The sequence below is a fragment of the Schistocerca serialis genome, chromosome 3 (genome assembly GCF_023864345.2).
Source record: "Schistocerca serialis cubense isolate TAMUIC-IGC-003099 chromosome 3, iqSchSeri2.2, whole genome shotgun sequence".
In the NCBI taxonomy this organism is placed as follows: Eukaryota; Metazoa; Arthropoda; class Insecta; order Orthoptera; family Acrididae; genus Schistocerca; species Schistocerca serialis.
In genome coordinates this window covers 676,203,863-676,220,994 of record NC_064640.1, presented here as the reverse complement: position 1 = coordinate 676,220,994, position 17,132 = coordinate 676,203,863, and the positions used below count along the sequence as shown (strand labels likewise).

At 39.4% G+C, this 17,132-nt stretch overlaps 1 protein-coding gene across 1 annotated transcript in view; it reads left to right on the top strand.

The window, feature by feature from the left end:
- LOC126470552 (5'-AMP-activated protein kinase catalytic subunit alpha-2) overlaps positions 1–17,132 on the top strand; it is a 184,753-nt gene that overhangs the window by 51,127 nt on the left and 116,494 nt on the right. The window contains exon 4 of the mRNA XM_050098489.1: positions 1,382–1,526. Coding sequence (XP_049954446.1) covers positions 1,382–1,526 — 145 coding nt within the window. The remainder of the gene's footprint in view (positions 1–1,381; positions 1,527–17,132) is intronic.

Below are 17,132 nucleotides of genomic sequence, written 5' to 3'. Positions count from 1 at the left end.
CTGAGCCTGCTCTTGTTGCCTATTTGATATTCTGCTGCCCCCACTATGCCATCTCTCAAAGCTACCCATTCATCTTCTATCGTGTTCCATCCCAATTTTTTAGTCAATCATTGCCTAATGCTTCCTTTGAGACAATAACCTCTGTTCTTGCATATTTTCCACGTCCCATCTCTTTTTCCTTACTATTGAATTGCAGTTCATGATTACAATTAAATTTTCATCTTTAATAATCTGTAATTTATTTTATTGCACCATACATACTTCCAATCCCTTCTTCATCTGTGGAGTTGGTAGGCCTATAAACTTATACTACAGTGGAGGTTGTTGACATTTTATCTGACGTGACTATGATACTGCATTCACTATGCCGGTCAGAGTGGTTCATCCTCATTCCTATTTTCTTATTCATTATTAGACATACTCCTGCACTACCGTTATTTGATTTTGTGTTGATAACCCTGTACTCCCATGGCTGGATATCCATTTATCTCATCTTAAATTCCTAATGTACCTACTGAATTGATATATTTAACATTCCACCCTCCAACCCGTACACATATTTGTTTTTCTTGGTGACAACAGTCCCCTGAGCAGTCCCTGCTTGAAGATCTGAATGAAGGATAATTTTACCTCCAGAATACTGCACGCAAGAGGATGCAATCATAATTAAACCATACAGTAGAGCAGCTTGTCCTTACTAAATATAGTAACTGCAGTTTCCTCTTGCTTTCAGGCATTCAAAATATCACTATAGTAAGGCTTTGCTCGTTATTAAAGTTACAAAGTAAAATCAGTCAATCATCTTGAATGTTGCCCCAGAAACTACTGAAAAGACTGCTGCCCCTCTTCATGAATCATAATTTTGAGAGTCTGGTCTTTCCACAGATACTCTTTAGATGTGATTGTACCTACTATCTGTGTCACTGCTGTATGCAAGCCAGCCAATTATAGCAAGGTGCATGATTGGTTGGGGGAGGAGGGTGGGATACTGAAACTTGTAAAACAACTGTTAGTAAAATTCCCTGTTAGATGTTTTATGGCATTACCCTGAAAGAAAAATTATACCATACAGCGACCAGTATCTGACTGTTAGTGATGTTAATGACATAGAATTTGAAGATATTTTCTTGACCCATCTGGATCTTAATATTTTTGCCTCTTTCAGTGTATTCAGTACTAAAGCATGTATACAGGACTGCTCTACAGTCTTAATACTCTCTAAACTATGAAGTTGGAAACATTCTGCCTCCAAACATGTAACAGTAAAACTATTTTGGTATTTGATGAGGTCAATATTTCAACCTGCTCAGATGGTGACAATGACACTTTGTCTGTTATGCTCATAAATTACTGTGTGTGTTTTTCCCTCTTTTTTTTTCAGCTCAAGGAGTATGAGGCACGCCGTTTCTTCCAACAGATAATATCTGGTGTTGACTACTGTCACAGACATATGATTGTTCATCGAGATTTGAAACCAGAGAATCTACTCCTTGATCACAACTTGCATGTGAAAATTGCTGACTTTGGTTAGTAAAATTAATATTGATTATTATATTGTAATGATAATGTCTATAAAACAATACTCCCTGAAAACAAGTGAGTTCTGTATCCATTGTCTTTAAAGGCAACTGGAACAACACTCAAGTCATAATATATTTGGATATGTACCTCAATAATACTTCTGTTATGTATTATAGGAATTCAGTTACCAGCCATCAGTGTAAAAAGTGAGATAAAATTTCAATGTATGCTGAACAGTATTATGATATTTCAGTAGGGAAAATTGCAGAGCCTTGTCTTACTACTTGAGCTTCTGCTTCTGGGATTATAGGAGGGAGAGAGAGAGAGAGAGAGAGAGAGAGAGAGAGAGAGAGAGAGAGAGAGACTCAGATATTGAACTTTATTATTGAATATAAAATATAAACACATTTTAAAAAGCATTTTAAGAGAGAAGGATGAGATGAAAATTCATTGTCATTACTTGTTTAGCATGTTAGTGACAATATCAGTAAGATGTAGTAGGCCGGACAGTTGTGGATTTAGCACAGGACAGCGCATAGATATCAGTTCAATTGTGGGTAAAATTAATAGATCAGTGCAGTGCTTTCCTCCAAAAGTAAGTTCTGAGAAATTCATGTGTAATAGATGACTGAGCAATGCATGCAGATTGAACAAATAATTAATCCAAACACCTGGAGACATCATTACATTTTGAAGTAATGTCCTGTTTGAAGATTGACCATAAACATATGAACGTTATTGAGAAAATAGCAGAGTGAAATGTGACATAGTAGTTAGGTTTTAATAAAGAATAGCTGCTAGCATAATTAGTAAAGCTTAGATGAAGTTAATATTTAACAGATATTTCTTAGTACTCGGGTGCAGTGTGACACCTGTATAAATTAACACCTGCAGTGGAAAATCACAAATGGTGGATCAAAATACGATGTGATAGAGGTATAAGCTGTGTAGATTCACTATCAGACAGTGAGACATGTTCAGCTGTGAAGACAGTGAAAAATGAAACTTGGATGTTGAGCTGGACATTTTGAAACAGTGCAGCATGTGTCAGCTCATCAAGGAGTGTAGCATTTTGAGTTTTAAGAGCAGAGAAGTCAACAGTGTTGAATGACATTATTTATATGTTTGCATTTACAAGACACTGTACAGTGCATAACAAAGACTACTTTGTTTTAGTATTAACCACTGTCTGTTCCATTCAATTTATGAAATAAAAAGCACTCAGGCAGATTTAATTCAGCTGATGATGCAAGACAAATTGAAAGAACTTCCAATGGGTTTAGATGTGATTGTGGTAGTAAAAGGCAACTAAACAACTTTCTTGTACAATGGGAAAAACTCATCCTGTATTGAAACTTCCTGGCAGATTAAAACTGTGTGCCCGACTGAGACTCGAACTCGAGACCTTTGCCTTTCGCAGGCAAGTGCTCTACCAACTGAGCTACCGAAGCACGACTCACGCCCGGTACTCACAGCTTTACTTCTGCCAGTACCTCGTCTCCTACCTTCCAAACTTTACAGAAGCTCTCCTGCGAACCTTGCAGAACTAGCACTCCTGAAAGAAAGGATATTGCGGAGACATGGCTTAGCCACAGCCTGGGGGATGTTTCCAGAATGAGATTTTCACTCTGCAGCGGAGTGTGCGCTGATATGAAACTTCCTGGCAGATTAAAACTGTGTGCTCGACCGAGACTCGAACTCGGGACCTTTGCCTTTCGCGGGCAAGTGCTCTACCAACTGAGCTACCGAAGCACGACTCACGCCCGGTACTCACAGCTTTACTCCTGCCAGTACCTCGTCTCCTACCTTCCAAACTTTACAGAAGCTCTCCTGCGAACCTTGCAGAACTAGCACTCCTGAAAGAAAGGATATTGCGGAGACATGGCTTAGCCACAGCCTGGGGGATGTTTCCAGAATGAGATTTTCACTCTGCAGCGGAGTGTGCGCTGATATGAAACTTCCTGGCAGATTAAAACTGTGTGCTCGACCGAGACTCGAACTCGGGACCTTTGCCTTTCGCGGGCAAGTGCTCTACCAACTGAGCTACCGAAGCACGACTCACGCCCGGTACTCACAGCTTTACTTCTGCCAGTACCTCGTCCCCTACCTTCCAAACTTTACAGAAGCTCTCCTGCGAACCTTGCGGAACTAGCACTCCTGAAAGAAAGGATATTGCGGAGACATGGCTTAGCCACAGCCTGGGGGATGTTTCCAGAATGAGATTTTCACTCTGCAGCGGAGTGTGCGCTGATATGAAACTTCCTGGCAGATTAAAACTGTGTGCCCGACCGAGACTCGAACTCGGGACCTTTGCCTTTCGCGGGCAAGTGCTCTACCAACTGAGCTACCGAAGCACGACTCACGCCCAGTACTCACAGCTTTACTTCTGCCAGTACCTCGTCTCCTACCTTCCAAACTTTACAGAAGCTCTCCTGCGAACCTTGCAGAACTAGCACTCCTGAAAGAAAGGATATTGCGGAGACTCACACTCTGCCAGGAAGTTTCATATCAGCGCACACTCCGCTGCAGAGTGAAAATCTCATTCTGGAAACATCCCCCAGGCTGTGGCTAAGCCATGTCTCCGCAATATCCTTTCTTTCAGGAGTGCTAGTTCTGCAAGGTTCGCAGGAGAGCTTCTGTAAAGTTTGGAAGGTAGGAGACGAGGTACTGGCAGAAGTAAAGCTGTGAGTACCGGGCGTGAGTCGTGCTTCGGTAGCTCAGTTGGTAGAGCACTTGCCCGCGAAAGGCAAAGGTCCCGAGTTCGAGTCTCGGTCGGGCACACAGTTTTAATCTGCCAGGAAGTTTCATATCAGCGCACACTCCGCTGCAGAGTGAAAATCTCATTCTGGAAACATCCCCCAGGCTGTGGCTAAGCCATGTCTCCGCAATATCCTTTCTTTCAGGAGTGCTAGTTCTGCAAGGTTCGCAGGAGAGCTTCTGTAAAGTTTGGAAGGTAGGAGACGAGGTACTGGCAGAAGTAAAGCTGTGAGTACCGGGCGTGAGTCGTGCTTCGGTAGCTCAGTTGGTAGAGCACTTGCCCGCGAAAGGCAAAGGTCCCGAGTTCGAGTCTCGGTCGGGCACACAGTTTTAATCTGCCAGGAAGTTTCATATCAGCGCACACTCCACTGCAGAGTGAAAATCTCATTCTGGAAACATCCCCCAGGCTGTGGCTAAGCCATGTCTCCGCAATATCCTTTCTTTCAGGAGTGCTAGTTCTGCAAGGTTCGCAGGAGAGCTTCTGTAAAGTTTGGAAGGTAGGAGACGAGGTACTGGCAGAAGTAAAGCTGTGAGTACCGGGCGTGAGTCGTGCTTCGGTAGCTCAGTTGGTAGAGCACTTGCCCGCGAAAGGCAAAGGTCCCGAGTTCGAGTCTCGGTCGGGCACACAGTTTTAATCTGCCAGGAAGTTTCATATCAGCGCACACTCCGCTGCAGAGTGAAAATCTCATTCTGGAATCATCCTGTATTATTTGCATAAAGATATATGCTAACAAATAATGTGGACACAAAATTTAAAAATTAATTTTGTGAGAAGATGTACACATATCTATGACTAACATGTATCTTGCTCATTCCTCCTCTGGCTCCTCATGATGAATCTTCAATTCTTCTTTCCTTTTTCAGTCTGATTGTTGAAACAAAATAATCTCGTCACCATATTTTAACGATTCATCATGCAATAACCTTGTGCTGCTATCAGATTCCCCCACAGGTCTTATGACAGTTTCATTAACAACTTTTTCACCAACTCCTCTATCTCTGTGAGTTGACATATGTGTTACATTTTGTTTGGTTTTTCAAAAACTTTTTTTACAATGAACCTTGTCTTTGGTATCATGTTTTAATGTCCTTTGTTTTACTGTAGACCATAGTGCATTCATATACTGGATGGAGTAGAATGAAGGAGAAGAATAGTTGAGTGTAGTGGAATAAAGGAGAGCACAGTAATAAAATTGCAGACAACTACAAAAATGAATATTTACTTATTACTGAAAGAAGATAGGGTGTGAAAAGAAGAAAACAGCAGCAAACTGACATGACAGGTAGATGTCTCATGTGATTGAGGGCAAAGAAGATAGAATAAAAAATGTGATACTATGAAACAAAGATATACAAAGAAAAGAACAGAACAAGAAACTTAACCTTCTATTGCATTACTTTTTTTGGGAGACCAATTTCAATGAAAGAATCTAAAGATGGGGTCTGATACATAAATTATTGTACAACAGTTTAAACTTAGAAATTTTGACTTAATTTTATTTATTTGGTGCTCAAGGTTTGTTGTCATGTGGAAACATCATGTGTATAGCAACATACTTTCCAGAAGGCACACAGTATTTCTGTGTGCTTATATGTACAATATATTTTATAAAATATATAAATTTACCTCTAAATATAGCAATGAAAAGTTTTAAGTTAAATAATTGTGCTTTTTGCATAAATTTTTAGTCATAGTCTTGAAATTTCAACCTGAGTGGTGATATGCAGTTTCAAACCACTCAAGAAACAAGTTTCATTTGTGTGAAACATAAAATCACTCACCATTTTACACACTTCACTTTGACTAGTCACTAGTATGAAACCTTGCACAGTCCTTTCATATCCATTCTTGGCAAATGTCCTATGCTGTCCAGTCACTTGTCTTCTTCAGACATTATGGCAATTGGTCCGTTCTTCCCTTTGTGATATGGTAGCTCTTAATAGAACTAATTCAGTGTTGCCTCGCTTTTCTAGTGGAATAGCAAACCTCTTCATATGGACTTCTTGAACTCGGCTAATGCGAGTGTGCTTTTTCGTTGCATTCCACAGTGCATCTCCTCTGTCAAGAAATCAAGCACTCACTACCATCAGAAGAAGTATATGAAAAAATATTCTGTGATACAGTTTATTTGGACTGTAGCTAGATGCAGTACAAAGCTATCATTAACTCTACAAGGTCTACCCCCTATACCAACAGATTATATTGTACAACAATGCAGGGTGAGCCACTTGACTGATTTCTTCAGCTTCTTGTCATATCCTTCTACTTCAGTCATTGGGTTTTGTCCCTTGCTAAGCAGTGTCACAAATCTGTTGTCATGCCATTTTACATCAGAGTAGTGTATATTTATCATGGAATACTGTCTTTTTATCTTTTGCACTCCTACCATCTCTCTTCGTTTTCGTGATGCAGTCAAACATACATCCCTTTAGACATTTAGATAGTACAGTATCTTGAATATGGGGACCTCTTTCTGCTAGTTTCATTTGCAGATGTAAACTACAGAACCAGTTCCCAAAAAATATTTTGCAATTTTTGTACGCTGGTAATTACACTACCAAGTCTTAGTACAACATTTCTACTGGATTGTATGTCAGGAAGATGTTCATTGCAGTTGCTACTGCCAGGATACAATTCAGAGATGTACACGAAGCAATTCACATCACATAGTACAAATGTATTTTAGCCCCTGTCTTTTCTCTCTCTCTTTTTTAATTTTTTTGTTGTACTGTTTCATTCAGTGATGCCCTTTGAACAGTGTAACCTGTCAATCAAGGATTTTTTTGAACAGATAGCCTGTTTCACTGCTTGATAATAATGCACAACATTTCATTTCCAAGGAACATATGAAAATATTCTTGTGGTTGGCACAGATGAGAAGGTATACCAGTCAATTTTGGCATGGGCAGTTCTTTCCAGTATTTCTTCCACCTGCATGAAAGTTTAGACTCTTTATTTGACTTTGGAGCAGTCCTTTGTTCTGTGTCAACAATGACATTTTGTGTAATACACTGTTTTCATCATTATCATCATCGTCATCGTCATGTCCACAGCTCATGGTCTAGTGGCTAGCGTTGCTGCCTCTGGATCACGGGATCCTGGGTTCGATTCCTGGCCGGGTTGGGGATTTTCTCTGCCTGGGGACTGGGTGTTTGTGTTGTCCTCATCAGTAAGTAGATATATTTTGCAGGTATTTCAGTTAGTGGTGTCACATGGAATAATGTTGTGGGCTAATTTATCTTTAAGAGAGACAGTTTTTTTATTCTCTCATAAAGTTTGTTGTACATAATCCACTGCAGTTGAAAAGGAACAATGACGTACATAATTACGAGACAAAAAGAGAAAATGACATTCATTACTCCATGTTAAAGTTGTCTTTAGTGCAAGAAGGGGTGCACAATGCTGCAACAAAAGTTTTTGGCAATTTACCCAGTGATATAAAATGCGTGGCAAAGAAAGTAAAATTTGAACACACACTAAAAAAGTTTTTCCTTGACAACTCTTTCTATTCCATAGAAGAATTTTTATTATTATGGTGTGTAAAATGTGCTGAGTAGGCATTATTAATTCATGTCTGTGTCTTATAAAAATTCAGCATGTAGCCAAATGGTTCAAATGGCTCTGAGCTCTATGGGACTTAACTTCTGAGGTCATCAGTCCCCCAGAACTAGAACTACTTAAACCTAAATAACCTAAGGACATCACACACACCCACACCCGAGGCAGGATTCGAACCTGCGACCGTAGTGGTCGTGCGGTTCCAGACTGTATCACCTAGAACCGCTCGGCCACCCCGGCCGGCGCATTTAGCCATATTTACAAATTAATATGTGACGTGAATGTAAGATGACTCGTTTCACATCATTACGATTTATAATGCAAATGATCCATGGAACATGAAACTAACTAACTAACAAACAAGCTTCTTCAACCACCGTCATCAGTCTCGGAAACAACTATACTTTAAGCACCAATATCAGGGGCAACTCTCTCATCTTCATAGTCACCTGCAAACACTTCTTCGCAGTCAGGGGAATCCAATTCCAAATTATCACTTTCTTTGGGAATATTCCTAATTGGTTTACAAAATTACTCCCGAAGCATTAAGCTGGAAATGATGCTTGTTTAAAATATAAAATTAATAAACAACCTTGTACTGAATCTGGCCATGTTGGAAAAAGTTATGTACAAAGCAGCAATATCATAGTGTTGACATATGGGCAACAAACCAGAAATATTGATTATTTGTCTTTCAGTTCCAGAAACATGAAAACATAATTCGTTCTTTCACTAAGCAACAATTTTTACATACTTCATAAATGTAATTTTTTTAGCTATAATCTATGTGACAGAAATAATTCACTCTCTGCATGTGTTTACTTCTTGCAACTGGCATTCAATGAAGATTGTCGTTTTCAGCCAACAGAACAATACTAAATAACACAACCAAACTGTGTGTGTTGCCACATGCAACACCAAGCATATACAAGCGGTTTTCTTAATAGTATTCTTAAATTTGCAATAGAGGGCTTAGAAGACTATCAGTGAGAAGAATTAAGGATAAACAATAAAGAAGTAGTAAACTAGTTTGTAAAGAAGAAGGGAGAGAAGAACAGAATAAGTAGGATGATGCCAGTTTGATGGATGCTATCAGCCAAAAAACTTTTATCAGTTGTAGAGAATACTTTACCAAATAATCGGAAGGTCATCAAAAAAAGCTATAAGCAGTGTGTAGGAGAGGAATGTAATTCAGTCCTAGAAGATTTGCAGGAAGATGCAGAAGAGGAACCTGAGAGAGAGAGATAGAGAGAGAGAGCAATGAACCAGTAACTCAGATGAATTTGTAAGATGGAAAAACTGATTTTCTCGTAACATTGATTTTTGCAATTTACTTGAAATAAAGGAAAAAAATCATTATTACCAATGTTGTATTAAAACTTGAAAGTTGCAGAAAAATCAACGAGTTACATCTATGGTACTTGGATTGAATGTGAATTTTATAATAGGAGTTGACTGAGTAATGTGAAATCAGGCAATAGTTGATTTCAAAAATCTCTCATTATATTTAATGATAACAGCTTATAAATACAAATGACATTTAAAAGGACCAATATAAATAATGATGAAATACAATTACATGCGAACCAGTTAATTGAAGAGAGAGACGATGGTCGAATAAGGGTAAATTATCAAAGCCCTGAAGGAATGCTGGAAGGCAATAAAATAGTGAACTAGGAGATAAGAAGGTACATGTTGTGAATGGATGGGATACATGCAGAAAATCAGACATAAGAAATATATTGATATAAGAAGAAAGATGTTTTTTCATAGAAGCCAGTTTCAAACAAATTTTACGTACATGCAACATTAACCACTAAGTGTGTAATGGAATGGGCAACTGACTTGTAAACTGTATCAGCTATGAATTGGCTGAGAATAGGAATCTGCAGTTTATTATAGCTTACCAGTCGATGTTCGACGCGTGCCAGTGGTGGGTACCCTAGCCTGATACACATTCACAAGTTGAGTAGGGGTATGTTAGGCCCCATGGCTTATCCTTCACATACAATTCAATGAAAAGTTTGTTCTGGACTGCAGACAATGGCAAACACTTTTTTCTACATTTATGGTAAGAGGCCCACCACTTCAGGCAGCCCACCCGCTTGTGCTGTACAACAAGAGAGGGGCATGAAGGAAGTGGTGTTTGCTGTTCCTTCTGCCAATGAAGTGTTTGTTCTTATTGGCCCAGTTGGTTTGTTTGTGCTGTGGCTACCTCATCTTTCCACAGTGAGCTATGCGCCTTGCACCAGAGCTGCCTGTCAACAACAGCAACATCACTCCAAACCTCTAATTGGTGGCCTGCAGCATGAGAGACCTTGAAGAAGTGTGAAATATTCAAAACCTCTTCTAACATAGGGTCCTCAAGCTGAAGGGCACATTGATGCACCTACCTATTTTGGGCCGAACAGGTGATTTCGTCTCTGACTGTGATGTCTGCATAAAAATCCTGAGGCTTAGCTGTGATGAACTGACACTTACAACTGAGGCTATGAAACTCAGCTGACTAAGCTTGATACAACTGCTGTGTATATTTCCAGAGTCTGAATATGGGTCATGATTACACTTTACATTATGTATTAGTTTTAGTTGTAGTTTATTAGATGTAGAAAACCCAATTTTTACTTTGTGATTTTAGAAAATATTTGCTACAGTGGTAGAATTCAGCAAGTGCAGCACTGTGTGTGTAGGCTTGTGGTATTAAGAGAACAGCAAATGACACATATCGTTAAAAGAAAGCAACACTGGTTCTTGCAGAGGAGCTAATTGTTACAGTAAGTGATACATACGATGGGGTGTACATGACAAGAAAAGAGGATTACACACCTCTGTGTTGGCCATTTGGAATGCCAAGTTGACAAAGTTGCTTCTGATAAGCATCCCATTGTGTGGAGCAATGGCAGTGGGTGAACAATCGGTGATTGAACCCAGGTCAGTGTAGCCAATAACCATTTCAACACGGTCATATGTACCTGATGTTGTTGCAGAAATGACTAGAGGGAAGCCTCCATGGAAGAGCCGAATGGCAGAAAGATGACAGAATCCAAAAGACACAAAAATTCGACCCTCAGCCTCACCACTTGTGTTCCAACTAGGAACACCAGGAAACACACAGCTGTAAAAGAGAGAAAAGTTATTGGGCCATGGAGTGACATCAACAAGAATATGCTGAGCTGACAAAAGTCATGGGTTTGTTTATAAATAAATCTTCTGCTACCAGTCATGATTTTTCTTTATTTTACTTTTCGCACGGTGCATTTCAGGAAATGATTCCCATTTTCAAGTGTGTATTAAGCCATTTCTATTGATGTTGTCAATAGAAATGAGAGTCTGCTTCATTTTGTTGACTTTTACTGCAATATATAAGAAATATGTGATTTTTTAGTTGGGTATTGATTCTTTTGGTGAAGTTAGTGGTGAAATTTAGAAGAATTTGTACTTACAGTTTTCTAATGATCCATTTGTGCAGGGTCTCAAACACACTAAGCATCACACACAACTTGTTGTACACTTTACACATCAAAAGTATCTTATATAAACAAAACAGTTACAAAGATCTTCTTACAGGTAGTCCACAGAGATAACATTATAGGTGTTTCACGGATTATGATAGGCTTTTGTACAGAGGTTATTTATCTTAACAATTTGGCTCATAAATTACGTATATCGATTTTACAATTGTGTTTATTTCTGTGTTTCACTATTTTTACTTAAGTATACTATCGAAATATCTGAAGAAATTCACTGCTTCACTTTCAAGTTTTTTGTTTAATATTTTATCTTCATATTTTCTGTAATGTGAATATATCTCCAGTTCTTCTAGCACATCCATTTTATGTCCTTTATTTAGTCAATGGAGTACTTTGACATTTAGCTCTGTTTTTCCAAATGGGTGTCCTGTATTATGTATGTGTGTTGCTATTGCTGATGTAGTATGTTTGTTGTGTGTGTAGGCTTTAATGTGCTCTGTGTACCTGGTGTTGAAATTTCGGCCTGTTTGTCCTAGGTAGAACATGGAGCATTCCTGACGTGTTACCTTGTATATTCCTGAGTCTGAATGTGGGTCATGATTACACTTTATATTATGTATTAGTTTTTGTTGTGGTTTATTAGATGTAGAAAACGCAATTTTTACTTTGTGATTTTTGAAAATATTTGCAATCTTTTGTGATACATTGCCTATGTATGGAATACTAGACATACATTTCTTTTTCTCGTTTTCTTCTGTGGTGCTGTTTGCACCTGTGTCTTTCTTCACTTTCTCTAGGATTGTGTCAACCATGGAAACATTGTAACCATTGGCAACTGCAATCTTTTTCACTGTGTTTATTCATTGTTGCATATTTTCTTGTTTCAATGGTATTTTTGATGCCCTGTGCAGCATTGACTTGTATGCTGCCTTTTTATGGATATTTGGGTAACATGAGGTTGCAGGGATTGTGGTGTCAGTCATAGTGTTTTTCCTATAAATTTTGAATGTGCATTTGTTGTTGTGTGCAACAAGTTGTATGTGATGTTTAGTGTGTGTGAGACTGCACAAATGGACCATTAGAAAAGTAAGTACAAATTCTTCTAAATTTTGCCACTAACTTCACCAAAAGAATCGATACCCAACTAAAAAATTGTGTGTTTCTTATACATTGCAGTAAAAGTCAATGAAATGAAGCAGACTCTCACACATTGACAACATCAATAGAAATGGCTTAATACACACAAAAAACACACATGAAAATGGGAATCATTTCTCGAAACATGTCGTGCTAAAAGTAAAATAAAGAAAAATCGTGACTGGTAGCAGAAGATTTATTTATAAACAAACCTATTGTTTTCACAGTCTCAGGCTTTCAAAATGCATTTATAATGGATCAAATCAGATTAAAAGTATTGGGATAGTGATACGCACATATACAGATGGGAGTAGTGTTGCTCACACAAGGTGTAAAAGAACAGTGTGTTAGCGGAGCTGCCATGTGATCCATTTGAAAAGGTTTTCAATGTGATTATGGTTGCATGACGGGAATTAACAGACTTTGAACATGGAATGGTAGTTAGAGCTAGACACATGGGACATGCCATTTTGGAAATTGTTAGGGAATTCAACAGTCTGAGATCCAAAATGTCAAAAGTGTGCTGAGAATACCAAATTTCAGGCATTACCTCTCACCATGGACAATGCAGTGACTGACAACCTTCACTTAATGACTGAGATCAGTGGCATTTGTTTAGAATTGTCAGTGCTAGCAGACAAGCAGCAATGCTTGTAATGACCACAGAAATCAATGTGGGACTATGATGAATGTATGTTAGGACATTGCGGCAAAATTTGGCATTAGTGGGCTATGGCAGCAGATGACCAACACGAATGCCACTGCTAACAGCATGACATAGCCTGCAGTGTCTCTCCTGGGCTCATGACCGTTGGGCCCTAGATGACTGGAAAACATTATGTGGTTAGATGTGTCCCAGTTTCAGTTGGTAAGAGTTGATGGTAGGGTTGAGTGTGGTGCAGACCCCATGAAGCCATGGACCCAAGTTGTCAACAAGGCACTGTGCCAGCCGGTTTTGGGTGCGTAATGGTGTGGGCTGTCTTTCGATGTAATGGACTGGGTCGTCTGATCCAATTGAACTGATCATAGATTGGAAATGGTTATGTTTGGCTACTTGGAAACCATTTGCAGCCATTCATGGACTTCGTGTTCCCAAACAGCAATGGAATTTTTGTTGGATGACAATGTGCTATGTCACCAGACCACAATTGTTCATGATTGGCTCTGGACCATTTTAGCAAATGATTGGGCTTCCCAAGTTGCCCAATTGAATCCCATCGAACAGTTGTGGGATGTAATTGGGAGATCAGTTGGTGCACAAAATCCTGCATAGGTAAGGCTCAGTATATCTGCAGGGAACTTACAACAAATTGTTGAGTCCATGCCACATCGAGTTGCTGCACTACACTGGGCAAAAGGAGGTCCAAGACAATATTAGGAGGTATTTTTCTCACTTCAGTGTGCAATGAAAGTACTTCACACGTCTTGAACACACAAACAACTCAGAGCCCGGATGCATGCGCATTTCCTTGTAAAAACACTATTCTCATCAAGTGTTGCTTGTGTAGTCACACGGTGGACCTGGCGACAGCGGTCGGTGACTGGGCTGCCTGTGATGTTACCTTGCGTAGTTGCAGGAATGCTGCTTGTATGTCTGCTTTCGGTTGTAGGTGTAGTAACTGGTGGGTTACTGCAGGCAGCCACAGAGAATTGAATTTCATATTTGTGGTAAAACATAGATGGATAACCACCTACTCTCCGTGTGGAAGTTATAATCTGCCTTGTCTAGAGCAAAGAATACCACTCCTAGCTCCAATGGATTTCTCTCTTTGATGCAACTTCACCTGAATTCCCAATCTAAGAAATACTTCAGAAACTCTTTAATAAGATTTGGACAGGAGAATAGTGTACCAGCTCAAGGAGAGAAAGTATTGTTACCCTTCTCCTAAACGCAGTGACGGAGTACACAGATCCAAATAGTTACTGCAGTGTTGCTCGTACGAGCTAGGGAAGACTCTTGAGCAGGTGATTAACATGCATCTTGGTGTGGATTTTGGCAAAAAGGAGTCTCCCGGGTCACTTCCAGGGGGCAGGTATCATTCTCCTCTTGAGAACCTTGCCCAGCTGGGAACAGCAGTGCAAGCATCTTTCCTCTGTAAGCAACAGCTTTCAGTTGTATTTCTAGACTTAGAGAAAACATATGGTACTGCTTGGAGACATAACATCTTGTGGTGATTCTACCACTGAGGATTCTGTGGGTGTCACCCTATTTTGCTGCAATCCTCCAAAGTGATTGATATTTTAGCTACAGGGTGGGAACCACCATTACAGATAATTTTGTTCAAGAAAATGGTGTTCGTCAGAGAATTATTTCAATTGTTACCCATTTCACCATTTCTTTTTACTTTATTCCATTCATTATAAAATGTTTGTTGTGTGTGGACAATTTATTTTCTCCTGATTTTCCAGTCTTGTAAAAGCATTTCCTCAGTTTCATACAATGCTCAATTAGTGGAAAAATTGACAGTAAATACTAGTTTTAAGTTTTTCATTGATAAAACTGTGTGTGTCCATTTTAATCTCTCATACAGTGTCGTTTGTATAGCAGGCCTAAAGCTGAGTGGCACCCCTCTTTTAAGAACTCGGTGAGGTTCCAGGGCCAGAAATTTGATGAGTGGTGTACTTGTCTGCCACATTTGGGGGGAGGGGGTGGGGGGAGAATATGCCTGCTGAAATTTTATAAATGCTTCGTTTGTTCCTGCCCCGATTATGGTTGTAGTCAATTTGCATGATATTCATATTTGAAATTTTTTTATGCAGTCCATCAAGAGGGTGTTAGTTAGACTACTAGCACATACAGATTGTGTCATATTCCCAGTCTATGTGCTGACATGGGTGACGTAACCACGATGTGTCATGGCTTGCAATGCCACTCCATCAAATAGTAAATTGCCCATCCATTGCATCAAGCACTTATATGCATGACATCCAAACATCAAAAGGCCACTTAGGATTTGACTGAAGCAGCTTCTTTTAGACTTAAACAATTATGCATAAGGCTTTCATTTCAGTTTGGTGTAAGTCTTCTCTATGGGTACGGGAAAAGCTCAAGATGTTTTTAAATTTATTAGAGTACGGTAAGTCCTGTACTCAAATATCATATTTTTAAATTAAAATTTTGTGAGATTTTAAATGTTGATAATGATTTTAAAGTTGTACACGCAGGTGGATCTAAGTAGGATGATACCTGTTGTATTAACCAATAACTTAGGTGCTCAGCATAAAGGTAACAGAAAGCAAAAACCCCTAGCTGCAATCACAGCTGTAACTTAGACAGTATGGACATGGATTCATGATTAATATTCCAAATGAGTATACTGCATTTGTCACTGAAAGGCATACAATCTTAGAGGCACTGGAGCAGTTGAGACTTGCTTCAGTCACGAAATTCGTCTACACTAACTTCCTAATTGTTTTACAGTCAACCCAACACATGTTCTCTGCAGATGTAAGTGTCTGAAGAATCCAAGGTAGCGTCATTCTACTGGGTAACTGGTCATGTGGAAATCCAAGAAAACAAGATAGCTGATAAAGTAGCAAAGGAGGTTTGTGGAGAGTTGACTGTAGCTTTAGTGTTGATGATGATGTTTGGTTTGTGGGCCGCTCAACTGGGCGGTCATGAGTGCCCATACAAAGTCCTAACTTTTACACAGCCCAGTTTGTTTACATAGTCCAATCTAGCCACTGCCATGGATGATGATGATAATAATAATGATGACAACACAAACGCCCAGTCCCCTGTAGCTCAGTGTGCTGTCCCCTGCGTGCCACGCTGTTGAACAATGAAGTGTGCCAATGGGAGTTCGACGCATAGGGCCCAGGTGTAAATCCTGACACTGTGAGGGATTTTTCATTGGTGGGACAATTGGAATGGGGTGCACTTAACCTTGTGAAGCCATTGTCAGTGAAAGTAGCAGCTACAAGGTCTGGGAAGTTGACAAACAGTGAGGAGAGTGGTGTGCTGACCCAATGCCCCAGAGGATATGTTGGCCATTTGTCAATGAATGGCCCATCGGGAGGTGGTAATGGGAAAAGAATTGGGTGGATATGAGTGACAATAAGCTGCAACAACTGAAACCAAAGGAGAAGTGATGAAGTTCTATTAACACATTTGTGTATTGACTATACTCCTTCAATGTTTGGCTTCTTGCACAGCATGAGGACCTGTGTGTTTGTAATGCTTGTAACATACTCCTGTCAGTAAAAAATATTTTAGCTGATAACATTTTTTGCAATTGATGGAAAGATGGCCTTTGGTTTAAAAGAGAGCTTGCCCTCAATTTTAAGTAATAATACCATGAGTATATTGCATATTTTAATACATAGTCCTCACTAAAATATTGTGTAGGAGTTGTTTTGTGTCTTTATGACAGGTTCAATCCTGTATATTGTGTGATCAGCCAGCAACATAGATCTGCATATTTAATTTTACTTGTGTGTGTGTGTGTGTGTGTGTGTGTGTGTGTGTGTGTGTGTGTGTGTGTGGGCGCGCGCGCGCACGCGCGTCGTAAGAGACACATCCAACTAACATATCAACTAACATATCATAGTGGCCAGCAGCTTCTTCACATTTTTTATATTAGTGGTCAGCCAGTATCACATATATGAGAAGCAGTTTAAGGTAGTTTTTTTTATTTTATTTAGTTGGATCAGCAGTTAAAAGTATTTTATCTCATGACTATTACTGC